The 13,628-nt window shown below is 41.1% G+C and overlaps 1 protein-coding gene across 1 annotated transcript in view; it reads right to left on the bottom strand.

Annotated features, from left to right (window-relative positions):
• Gramd1c (GRAM domain containing 1C) overlaps positions 1-13,628 on the bottom strand; it is a 77,439-nt gene that overhangs the window by 37,468 nt on the left and 26,343 nt on the right. Inside the window, exons 4-6 of the mRNA XM_005345006.3 lie at positions 10,796-10,899; positions 10,103-10,198; positions 8,513-8,593 (exon numbers count right to left, since the gene is read on the bottom strand). Coding sequence (XP_005345063.1) covers positions 8,513-8,593; positions 10,103-10,198; positions 10,796-10,899 — 281 coding nt within the window. The remainder of the gene's footprint in view (positions 1-8,512; positions 8,594-10,102; positions 10,199-10,795; positions 10,900-13,628) is intronic.

Raw genomic sequence — 13,628 nt, forward strand, 5'->3', positions numbered from 1 at the left:
GCAATGTGTGGCGAATGCCAGCATCCGACTGTGTTGCTGCCTGGCACTCGGGTCGCTATGACAAAAGTGTGTGTACTCTGAGGCTGAAGGAGAAGTCAGGTCATGGAGAGCTCGGTGTGCCAGGCTGAGCCACATGACCACACTGTGAGGCATCGCCTCATGGCTTCATGCAGAAAAGGAATGAAGTTTGAGCTGTGCTCCCAAAAGACACTTTTAAAAGTCTGCTCGACAACCCCAAGGACAGTTTAGAGTGTTAGAAGGAGCCATGTGGGCGAAGGGTAAGGACTTCGATGACAGTAGACATGACTGGCAAAGAAGATGTAAGAAACGAGGATTTGTCCAAGGATTTGTTTGGATGACTGGGCTGAAAATAGGTGAGCAGTTCTGCCAACCAAAAAGGCCAATATAGGAATCCATATTGTCTTAGTTAGGCTTTCTATTGCTGTAAAGAGACACCATTACCATGGCAAATCTTACAAAGGAAAACTTTTAATTGGAGGTGGCTTACAGTTTCCGAGGTTTAGTCCACTCTCACCATGGTGGGACATGGTAGCATGCAGACAGACATGGTGTTGAAGAAGGAACTCAGAGTTCTACACATTGAGCTGCAGGCAGCAGAAGGAGATGCTATGTGCTACACTGGGCATATGTTGAGCATAAGAGACCTCAAAACCCACCCCCAGAGTGACACACTTCTTCCAAAAGGCCACCCCTCTAATAGCCCCACTCCCTAGGGGACAAGAATTTAAAGCACGAGTCTATGGGAGCCATACCTATTCAACCCACCATGTATAGTTTTACCCTTTAGGGTATCATGTAGCAAATATAATTAAAATTGCATTTTTGCTGGTTTTTTTTTTTAAATAAGGCAGGTTTAAATGCTCCATTTATAAGATTTAAACTACCAGGAAAGTAACTTAAGTGCCACAAGATCACCTCTGCAGAACTAGGACTGTGACACAGAGAAAACCTGTCTAGAAAAATAATTCCTCTCTCAGGGTGCACTTTTGAATTTTTTATCTTTTTGTGTATGATGTGTGTGTTCAGTTGTGTGTGTGAGTGTGTGTGTGTGTGTGTGTGTGTGTGTGTGTGTGTGTGTGTGTGTACCACTGCATGTATATAGAGTTCAGAAGACAATCTCGGGTGAAACTTTGCCTTATACTCCAGATGAGGCAGGGTCTCTGGTTGCCTGCTGTGTATGCTGGGCTATCTGGCCTGTGAGCTTCCAGAAATTCCCTGTCTCCATCTCTTTTACTGTGATTGATACTGTGGAATCACAGACCTGTGCTACTGCGTCCTGGGCACACAATTCTGTGTCCTCCCTCGGTGAGCTCTGAGGATCCAACCTCAGGTACTCAGAAAAGAGCAGGAGCAAGGCATTTTATCCACTGATACCTCTCTCCAGCTCAAGCACTCTTAAATTCTAAGGAGAGCTGGCTTCCTGGAGCCCACAGGAAAGCTTGATTATATGTGAATCCTGCCTAACCAGCAGTAATCCTAAATCCATTGACAAAGTATAAAAGATATAACTGAGTTTTAACAACAAAACCTTTTGATTTTTCACACTTGTTATTGCTGAGAGCCATATGTATATGTTTACACATACATGTGCTCCTAGATTATTAATTCAATTATTTAAATAGTTTCTTTATACATTATTTTAAAAATAAGTTTCTTATAGTTAAAAAATGAACTAAACTCGCTGCTGCCTGTAGATCAGGATGTAAAGTTCTCAGCACCAGGGCCATGCCTTCCTCTGTGCCACCATGTTCCCTACCATGATGATGATGGACTAAGCCTCTGAAACTGTGAGTGTAGTCTTCACTCTTCATCAAGAAAGCTTCTCTTTGCCATAGGTGGGAACCACTACAGAAAACCACAACCAACCAATATGCAAAGTTGTGGAGCCCAGTCCCAACAGCTACATCTACAAAACACACCCAAGGCTCAGGGAACATTGCGGAAGAGGGGGCAGAAAGATCGTGAGAGTCGGAGGATCAGGGCGTTTGTTGTGAGAGGGTGTCTCCTGATAATATAGGAAGCCATACCAGTAAAGTTTCCCTAACACGACAGTCCAAAAGCGTGACACCCATGGCCATGCTGAACTGCTAGAAAGAGAGCCTATGAGGCCTCAGTCCTACACAAAGAACTACAGGCCGCTGAGTAAAACTGAGAGGGGGAGAGGTGGTGGAGCAAGGGAAGAACACATTGGTTGCCCAGTGCCAAACGGTCAACCCTGAAAACATACATACAAGTAATACTCTACGGACTCAACAGGTTTTATATGGGACTTCTAAGTATATGCAAACACATATATGTATACAATAACAACTGATGAATAAGGAAGCCATCCATGGAGGAGAGTGGGGAGGATTCTTGGGAGGACTGGGAGGAAGGGAAAGGAGAAATGTTGAAATTAAAGTAAAGGGAGGAGATGAATTAAGTATATACTTAATTTAGGTTGAACCCTGAGGGTTCTGAAACAATTTTTCCCCACCTTTGGCTTTTCCCTTGAACAAAAGGAATTGCAATATTTTATAAATTAGGGATACTTCTTATTTAGACACTAAATCCTTACAACTCTGATAAATTCAGACACTTAGACTATGTTTATTGAACATCCGATACATGTCATATTCAGCTTCTTACCCAAGCTGGAATGCTATAGACAGGAAGGACACACGGTTGCTATTGACTCTGACCAAAACGTTGTACCTGACAGGCGGAGACTGTGTGCAGTAAGTGGAGACAGATGTCACCGGCTGTGTGATAACACTGAGCTTTGTCACTGAATACATGACAGTGAACAAGATAGACATGGCCTTTGCCCTCTAGGTGTTTACAGCCCAAGCAAGAAGAATGAAAACCAAGAGTTGGAATTGCAGCAGGTATTATAAAGGAGAAACGCAAAATGGAAAGAAAGATGAGGGTTACTTCCGATTTATTTAGGAGACTCAGGACAAGGGATAGGAAATTAGGGAGTACAAGTTGCAGGCAGAGCAGGTTTGAAGACTAGTGCACACTCAAAAAAAGCAGAGCATTTAAGAGAAGATATTGAAACATTTGAGCCATAGCTGGAGAGGTGGGCTGGGCCCAGATTATGCAGTCCCCATGTAAACTTTTGGGGCAATAGTTATTAAACAAGAAGCTAAAATAAGTCCCCATTATCACAAAATAAAATAAAATAAAAAGTAACAAGAAACAAGCCAGTCTCAGGCATGTATTTTAAAAGCACAACTTTGGCTGTAGTATTGTTGAGGATTGGACAAACTGTCTGGAAAGGGCCATATAGTAAATGTATGCTTGGTGAGCCATATGGTTTCTCTTGCAAATGCTCAACTCTGCTAGTGTCGTGTGAAAACATAAACAAATGAGAATGGCTGTGTTCCAATAAAACTTTATTTATGGGCACCGAACTCAGAATTTCACATGACTGACAAGTATAAAGAAGTGTTATTCTTTTGTGTGGGGTGTGTGTGTGTGTGTGTGTGTGTGTGTGTGTGTGTGTGTGTGTTTAGCCATTAAAAATGTAAATTAACTGGGCTTGGTGGCATTTGGGAGGCAAAGGCAGGAAGATTACAAGTTCAAGGCCAACCTGGCCTGCAAGGTGAACTACTGTCTCAAAAATCAAACCAAAAAAGCACACGAGATAGGACTGACTGGCTGGCTCCAATAAGGGAAATGGGCTGGTTTAAACGGGCAAATGAGCTGACAACGGAGTGGAGAAGAGCCTGGGCCTTATCCTGAGCTATAGCTGCACGATTCCTGACAAAAGCCTGAGAAAGCAAGGACTGTTTCACATCATCTGGCCCCTGAGTCCCAGAAACTCAGTGTGCTGTTTAGATGTGCTAAGCAGGGCTAAGTGCAAAGGCTGTAGAAACTGAAATGCTATAAATCACATCAAAATCAAGCAAGTTGACACATAAACATGTATCTAGACATTGAAGATGCTTGTCATGAGTTAATATTGGAAATACACCCTCCTTTCAGAAGTAGTGTAGTAAGTCTTGAGTTGGAAAAAGAAATACTTCTATTAAAAACATTTTTTCATCTTTCAATGAGATCTCATATATCCCAGGTTGACCTAGAATTTCTTATGTAGCTTAGGAGGACCCCGAACTTCTGATGCCCTCATATACATGTACCCAGTGCTGGGATTACAGGGACTCAGTACATTGTGCATACCAGGAAACTACTAGCTGAGCTACACCCCAGCTCTACAGACATTCTTTTTCAAAGGCACTAGTACGGGTCTAGCTCTTTCTCTCTTCTGTAGATTTGACTGAAAAAGTAAATGAGACAAATGCAAAAGCTTGCTGCTTAAACATAATTAAATAAAAATGTTCTTCTATGTCAGGTAAGGTGGTGCAAGCCTTTAATCCCAGCAGTCAGGAGGCAGAGGCAGGTGGATCTCTGTGAGTTTGAGATCACCCTGGTCTACATAGTGAGTTCCAGGACAACCAGGTCTCAAAACAAGACAAAACCAAAACAAAGAACAAAATCTTTCTTCTAAATCAATTTGCTTTTACAGTTTTCTCATTCAAGAAGTAAACAAAATTTACAAATTTTTATTTAGTACTTTTTGTTTTTGTAAAGTACCACACAAGATCAAAAAATCAAGAGCCACACACCTTTATCAGTACTTGGGAGGCAGAGGCAGGAGGGTCTCTGTGCGTTCTAGACCAACCTGGTCTATATAGTGAGTTCCAAGCCAGACAAAGCTATGTAGTAAGTCTCTATGTCAATTAAAAGAAAAAAAATCTAACTAATTGTGCCTTTTATCAATTTAAAAACAAAAATTAAAAAACTGAAAGCAAGTTCCAATGTTTAAGTTAGGGGTTCTATCGTTGTGATAATGTGAACATGACCAAATCAACCTGGGGAGGAAAGAGTTGATTTCATCTTACAGTCCCTGAGGTCTGTCAGGGAAGGAACTAACAGAGGAGCCTGGGAGCAGGACCTGAAGCAGAGACCACAGGAACCCTGCTCACTGGCTTGCTCCCACAGGCCTGCTCAGTATACTTTCTTACACATCCAAGGACCCACCTGTCCAGAGATGGCACTGTCCCCAGTGTGCTGGGCCTCCCAAATCAATCCTTAATCAAGAAAATCTACCCACGTATTTGCTAGAGAAATGGCTCAGCAGTTAAGAGGATTGGCTGTTCTTACAGAGGACCCAGGTTTAATTCTCAGCACCCACATGGCAGCTCACACTCATCTGTAACTCCAGTTCCAGGGCATCGGGTGGCCTCTGCTAGCCTCCAAGGGCACCAGGCATGCATGTGGTATACAGACATATGTGCAGGCAAAACATCCATATGCTTAAAATAACATTTTAAAAAGATTTTAGTTAGGACACTTTTAGGTAGTATTTAAAATATAAGTTTAAACATTGTTTCTTGTCTCATTACAGAGCAGAAATGACCCCTATTGTTATTAAGAGGTAATGCCTACTTGACATGGCATTATGTGTCTAGTGCCAAAGACAAAGGTTTGACAAACTCAGGTAATACATGAAGATGGTAGTCCTCCACACATGTGAACAAAGAACACAGAAGTCATCATTCACACATACACACACATACATACATACATACACACACACCTGCATAAGCACACACATAAACAACATGTGCACAATAAACAATCAATGTTAAATTTTTAAATGGTGTTTCACTTGTAAGTTCAGTCACTCCAGTCTTAGCACTGGTTTTGTTTTTGCTTTCTTTCTCTTTCTTTGGTTTGTTGAGACAGGGTCTTCATAACAAACCCCAGGCTGGCCTTGAACTCTCGAATCTCCTGCTCCAGCATCCTCAGCATCAGAATCATAGCCACACACCACTTCCTCATCTCCTCTCCTTTACTCTTGGTAGGTATGGGTAAAGTCTGTTGATTTTTAATTTTTTTCAAGAAAACTTTTCATTCTATATGATTCCAATTTACATTCTCTGTTTCATATTTCTGCTGCAGTGCTTATATTTCTTTGATTCTGTTTAGACGAAGTTTGTTTGTGCTTCTTTTTCTAATTTCCTAAATCCAAAAGGTAGGTTGTTGATTCAAGATCAGCCTTTTAAGTATATAACGAGTGTTTACGTTATAATGTCCCCTCTAAACGCTGCTTTAGTGGTGTCCCATGAGATTTAGTGTGGTTTTGTTCTCATTTAGCTCGTGAAAGGCTTTCGTAAAATTTCCCTTGGGACTTAATCTTTTCCCCAGCGGCTCTTTAGGAATGCTCTACTTAGCTTTCACTTTCTAGTGAACCTCTGGCTCCTAATTCCATCCCACTGTAATCAGAGAATACATTTTGCATTACTTTAATCCTTTTGACTGTATTCAGGCTTGTTTTATAATCTAGTATTATGCTCTGTTCTAGAGAATATCCATATGCCCTTGAGAAAAACGTCTATCTGTTGTCGTTGGATAAAACCTTCCATAGGTATCGTTTGGTCCTAATTAGCTCGTAGTGTTCTTCTGTTTACTGGGGAACTCTGTCCAGTTGTTCCCATCACTGGAAGTGGGGGTTATGCACTCAGCTTTTACTGCAAAACTGTTTATCTCTCCCTTCAATTCTGTTCAGTTTTTCTTTATATAACTTAGGGCTCTGTTACTAGGTACTTATGGACTTATAACTTAATGAATTCCAGATAACTTGGCCCGTCTACCAACACAAGTACACTCCTTGTCTGTCCACTTCAGTTTTGAAGACAACCTTGCCAGGAATGGCTTGCCAACACTGCTCTCTGTTTGCATGTAATACGATTTCCTTGTTTCACTTTCAGGGTATTTGCTCTTTGAATCTATTCTGTCTCAAATACAACATATGGCTGGACTGTATATTTCTTATCCCATCAGTCTTTGGCTCTTGATTGCACTGTCTGGTTCATTTATAGTTATATGTGGATTTCTGTAATATCTAGTCAAAGACCATTTTAGGAAGTGTACTGACCAATTTTATGGCAACTTAACGCAAGCTAGAGTTATCAGAGAGGAGGGAGCCTCAATGGAAAAAAAAATGTCTCCATAAGATCCAGCTGTAGACAAGCTAGTAGAGCATTTTCTTATTTAGTAATCAACAGGGAGAGTGCCCACTCCATGGGGGGTGGTGCCATCCCTGGGCTGGTGGTCCTGGGTTCTACAGGCAGGTGGAGCAAGCCAGTAAGCAGCACCCCTCCATGGCCTGTGCATCAGTTCTGTCTCCAGCTTCCTGGCCTGCTTGAGTTCCTGTCCTGACTTTCTTTAATACTGAATTGTGATGTGGAAGCACAGCTAAATAAGCCCGTTTCTCCCTTTTCAAGTTGTTTTAGTCATGGTGTTTTTATCACAGCCCTAAAAACCCTAAGATACTAAGTGTATTTGTTTATCAAACGTGCGTGTCCCTTTATATTTCCAATATTGGCTTCTTATGTGTTATATATGTATTTATTTTCTAGTTATCATTAATGTTTCTTTTGCTATCTTTTTTGCTTAGCATCATAGGGATTCTAATTAGCACAGTAGCATAACTACTGAAGTGAGGATGGAGCTTAGAGGGACATGCAGGACATACAGGAGGCTCTGGAGTCAGCCACCACAACCACCACAACTAGGGGGCTGGGAGGTCAGCTCAGAGGTAAAACTACTTGCTGGACAAGTGTGAGAACCAAAGCTTGAATCCCAAACACCGTCATAAAATGCCAGAAATGTCTGTACAACTCCAGCCCTGGGAGATGGAGACAGCTTCTGGGCTTGCCGGCCAGCCAGCCTAACCAGAACAGTGAACTTCTGGAGCAGTGAGACTCTGTGTCAAAGTGGTAAGATGGAAAGTGGCCAAGGAAGACATCAGACTTGCCCTAGGTCTCTGCACATATGTGATCTCCACAAGCTCATATTCATGCACTCACCACAACCCTTTTTAACAAAAACTTGTTAATTTACATTTTTATTACTTTTTTTAAAATTCAGGTCATCAGGCTTGATGGCAAGTGCTCAGTCCTTAAGTTTTGTAAATTTTCTTCCTTCCTTTTTTTCTTTTCTTTGTATTGGACGAGGGGTAGGGTCTTTTTGATAGAGTCTCACTATGTAGTCCTGGAAATTGATCTACATACCAGGCTGGCCTCAAACTCACAGAAATCTTTTTGCCTCTGTCACCTGAGTGCTAGAATTAAAGGTATGTGCCATCATCATACCCAACTCTTCAATTATTTTTTTTATTTAAGAAGTAACTATTGATCTTTTGCTTAAGAGTTTAAATTGTTAGCCAGGCAGTGGTGGTGCACATCCTTTATCCCAGCACTTGGGAGGCAGAGGCAGGTGGATCTCTATGAGTGGAGGCCAGCCTGGACTACAGAGCTAGGACAGCAGCGCTGTTAACACAGAGAAACCCTGTCTTGAAAAAAGAAACAAACAAAAAAAAAAAGAATTTGAATTGTTGAATTGTCATCAGAATTAGATTCACGCACATAAGAAAGGTTCTGCGTAAGGTACACAGCAGCCCTAGCGCCTGCTTACAGCACGCCTTGGAATGAACACTTACCTTATCTAATAGTACGTTCTGCCACAACCTAAATATGCTTAGGTAACTTCTGTCTCTGGCACCGAAAGATGTAAAGAAAAACTATGAAGAAAAATGAGACAAATTAAGCAAAATTTAGAGGACACACACATTTGATAAACAAAATACACTTAATGTCTTAGGTTTTCTATTGTGAACCATGACCAAAGCAACTTGGGGAGGACAGAGTTTGTTGGCTTATGCTTCTGTATCACAGGTCTGTCATGAAGGTCTGTGGGTACTGCGGACCAAAACCAGCTGCTGACCAAAGCCAGCCGCTGACCAAAGCCAGCCGCTGACCGCACTACTGTCACTTACCTTTATGTTAAAAAGTAAATAATCACTGTATAAATGGTATTTCTTTATAAGCCCTGCCGCACAATAGTAATATAACAAATATAGTTTCAAACACAGCGCTGTTCTTATTTTCTAGGAAGTGAGCTAAAACTAGGCAGCTGTTTATGTTCTTCATAATTTTCTCAAACTCATCTAAATAAGTGTATAGAAAGATGCATGTTTTTATTCTGAACTTTGCAATACGATGCCTCTCAATTGAGTCACATAGAAACTAAGAATACAAGCGGATTGCAGAAATGTATATATTATTGATAAAAATTTTAAGTTTTGAAATTTTTTTCAAGTGTTAAAAATACTCCAAAAATATTGGCTCTCTGCACATAAAACACTCAAGTTAAACTCCAAGGCTTCGGAAGCTAGAGAAAACAATAGAATCTCCACCTGTAATCCTGGGTCTGTTTGCAGCCCTATGTATTTCTCTACATTTAGCTGTCTTTTGTAAAGTCATGTTTAAAGTTGACTTCAATGAGAAAGTGCAGCAAGAGGCATCCTTGAAGGGAGCCTCCCAGTGGGCCATCCCTTCCAGTGGCCACGCCAGTGACCACCTACCTACTACAGAGTGCTCATCTGCAGGGAGATAGTTCTGTGCTGGAGCGATTAAGGAAATTTCACACAATGATTTGGTAATTAATGTTTTCACAGATTTTTCAATTCATTAAGCTTAAACCTCTCGGTATATGTTCTTTTTTGAGGGGAGGGGGCATGTCAAGACACGGTTTCTCTGTGAGTCCTGGCTGTCCCAGAACTCACTCTGAAAACTAGCTGGCCTTGAACTCAGAGATCCTTCTGCCTCTGTCCCCAGAGTGCTAGGATTATAGGCATGGGCCATCATGACCAGTTATTGATAGATATTCTTTGTAGAGGATACATTCTAGCAACCTCCAGACAGTACTGCACACACAACTTATGACTTAATGATTACTACTGTCACTGTGTCCTTTTGGATTTTTTTATTTTAATTAGTACACAAAGAAATGGATTTCATTGTGACATGGTTATAATCATCTTTTGTCTTAGTCACCTCCTATTGTCCTTTCCATCACCCCACTTTCTCCTTGCAAATAGTAACCATTTAAACTTACAAGAATCTGTTATTGAACATCCCGTGTCTCCACCAGACACTGTAGCTTCAAGGACTACCAAACTCCTGGTGCTTATCAGTGTGAGACCGCTTCTTCCTGTTATTGATGTGACAAAGATAGAGAAATCCCTCACCTTTTCGCCCTCTGTGATGATCTGGATAGCATTTGGGATGAGTCGAGCAGTTTTCTCCTTGGTCATAACGGTTATATTCTTTAAAGCAATAGAAATCTAAACACATACAAAAAATACTTTTTAAAACTGAAATTCATATTTTGAAATACCAAGTGTTACATCAATCTAATCCAGATTTAGCTGAAAGGTTTGCTTTAGGAGTTCTCTGTCTCTCTGTCTCTGTCTCTCTCTCTCTTTCTCTCCCTCTCTTACACACACACACACACACACACACACACACACAAACACACACGTGTTCTCTATGAAAACCAAGGTCAGCATTCGGACATGCTCCCTTCTGTATTCTGCCCATCAATCCCACGATCTAACATTAGGACTGGGTGTGAAAGACAGTGGGAGTTCAGGCTCCACATTTAAACTCTGAGAACAATGTAGACAGTCTGTCATGTAACTATGGTTTTGGCAGTGAATCCCTTCCAACCAAACTGTAGTAAGTACAAATGGGGCTGATGTATTGAAATTAGAAAAATACTTTACACATTTACCCATGTATAAACACATTATACTTACATAAACATAGATACACAAATACATATGATTTTACTTTTGAATCATCCTGCTTTTAAGAATACTGTGTATATTTCTGACTATGCAATTATTTCTATCAACAAATCAAGTGCAAACATATCTTACTGTAGTTTCCCATCTGAAGATGTTGCTATAGAAACACAGCCAGTTTTCTGAAAGGTACAGCCGCCCCTGAAGCAAAATATCCCTCTGAAGGGCACAAGCATAATCTATACAGACAAAAATGAGAAAGTTATTCACAAAAATCTGACAACTGAATAAACGTTATACTACTTCGGCTCGTGGACAGTCATCTCTGTTCACGTGTTCACTTAATCGTTCATTCAATTCTCTGCACAGTTACTTTGTTATGCACTAAGCTCACTAGAAATGTTTCTTACCCTTGTGGAACTTTGTAAATGAAAGGTAGGTGGAATGGTCAATATTGTCAACCTGGTAGACTCTGGAATCACCCAGGAGACAGGCCTCTCAGTCAGATTAATTGAAGAAGAAAGGCCCACCCCAATGAATGTGGGCAGTACCACTGCACAGGCTGGGGTCCCAGACTGCATAAAATGGAGAAAACTCTCTCTTTCTGATAGTTAGTGCAATGTAACAAGCCGCCTCTCTTTCTGATGGTTAGTGCAATGTAACAAGCCGCCTCAAATCCTGTGATGGTGACTCCCTCACCCGCACCATCATGGATTATTGAGTCAAAATGAAGCTGTTCTCCTCCCAGTTGCTTTCATCAGGGCTTTTTACAACAGCCACAGGAAAGCAGTCCCTCGCGGTAGGGAGCCCCTACCTGTAGGGAAGACCTGGGTGGGAGCAGATCGGCCAGTGAGCAGGATCTAAACTGTAGAGACATGATGTTTGTGCTTGTTGGGTTTTGCCAACTCAGCATAAACTGAGTCACCTGGGAGAGGGACCTTTGTCTCTGTCACTCTGGCCTGTGGAAATGTCTGTGGGCATTTCTTGATTCATGATTGAGGTGACAGGGTTTAGCTCCCTGTGAGCAGTGCTAACCCTGGGCAGGTGGTTCTGGGTTGGATAAGAAAGCAAACTGAGCAAGCCATGGGAAGTGCCTAATTTGAACCATAGGGCCAAACTAGTGACAACGCAAGATACGAAGAGTTTCTGTAAGGTGATTATGATAACTGCTACATTTTAAAACTGTAAAGGTATTTTTTATTTTAAAATGAAAGTTGTCAGGCACAGTGGTGCACACCTTTAATCCTAGCATTCAGAAGGCAGAGGCAGACGGGTCTCTGTGAGTTTAAGGACAGCCTAACACAAGGAGTTACACGAGATTCTGCTTCAAACAAAACAAACAAAATTCAACAAAAAAGTTGAATAAGCCTCAAACTATTTAACCTTAGTTGTGTTAAAATTCTAAACAAACACTGAAAACTAAAAACTGAGCAAGTAGTCAACACCAAACAAAAATTCCCAGTGAATCACGGCGCAGATCGGGTTGCTCACACAGTAGCAGGTGTAGCCCAGTTAGACTGGGTTGAAGGTTGTCTTCACGTTCCATTGCATTGTTATCTTAACCACAGACATTTTTTATCATCCAGTGCTTCTTGGACTTCAGAAATACCTGGTTGACTGATTAACACACAGTGCCAACCCTGCCCCACAGCTCTGATAGGCCTGGAGCACTGTCAAGAGGATTGTGCCAAATGCTGTCTGTGGTGCTGGCCTTGCTGGCCTTGCTACTAAGTACTAAGTACATTGAAAGCTACATACCTGAAATACTTTAACGGAAGAATATTTGGCATGCATTGACAGACTTTTCGGTAACTTTTAAATGTGACTTCCCTGAAATGTGTGCTATCATGATAAATGGAGACAACAGTAAAATTGCTTCAAATTGTGCTAAAGAAAATAAAGTATAGCAAAGGCATTACATTATATCACACACAAGAGATAAAACATTTTCTTTTAAAAAGCAAAAATTAAACATTTTTTGTACTCCCAACTTAGCTTCTTTTAAATGAGTATCTACTATAAAAGTAATCATCATTTCAGGAAGTAAAAGTCTACCTGGTCAGTTATGTTAACAGTCGGATTCACCTCGGAGGGAATAAGAAAATAATGGTTACCAAAGATGGTTGTTGGGGACTTTGTAACTTTATAAATAGTTTGCTAGAAAGCTGTTTGTAATGATGAAGAAATGAACCGAGCTCCTTAGATCCCTTTTAATGGATCTAAGAATGAACATCTTGCTTCATTCGATCTGCTAGTGGTAACAGGATTGATTACAGCACAGTCAAGTGACTCCGACGACATCTAAAGATTTATTTTAGTAACGACAATAAAATGAATGATATAGAACGAAGCAATAAGGGAATCCAAGAGTGAGTCAGTATCATACACATTAAATAGTATACAGATATTGGATGGAGGAGGGTCATCTTTCTATCTGTTGTTTCATTGGTTAAGTAATAAAGAAACTGCTTGGCCTCTGATAGGACAGAAAATTAGGTAGGCGGAGTAGACAGAACAGAATGCTGGGAGAAAGAAGCTGAGTCAGGAGTCTCTATGATTCTCCCACCCAACACAGATGCAGGTTAAGATCTTCCCTGGTAAGCCACTTGTGGTGTTACACAGATTATTAGAAATGGGTTGGATCAATATGTAAGAGCTAGCCAATAAGAGGCTGGAACTAATGGGCCAGGCAGTGTTCAAAAGAATACAGTTTCTGTGTAATTATTTTGGGTCATAAGCCATGCGGGCAGCCGGGCGCCAGAACGCTGCCCGCCGCACTCACAACAGATATTTAAATAAGCTGAATGTATTCTCTGTCCTACTACTTAGAACTTAGGCACACTGTCCATATGGGAGGCAGCAATTAGGATAATGTGCTTTTTCTTCTTCTTTTCTTCTTCCTTTGCTTTTTCTTGCTTGTTTGTTTTAGAGACAGGGCCTCACTGTGTTGCTCTGGCTGGCCTGAAAC

The sequence above is a fragment of the Microtus ochrogaster genome, chromosome 2, assembly GCF_000317375.1.
Source record: "Microtus ochrogaster isolate Prairie Vole_2 chromosome 2, MicOch1.0, whole genome shotgun sequence".
Taxonomy (NCBI): domain Eukaryota; kingdom Metazoa; phylum Chordata; class Mammalia; order Rodentia; family Cricetidae; genus Microtus; species Microtus ochrogaster.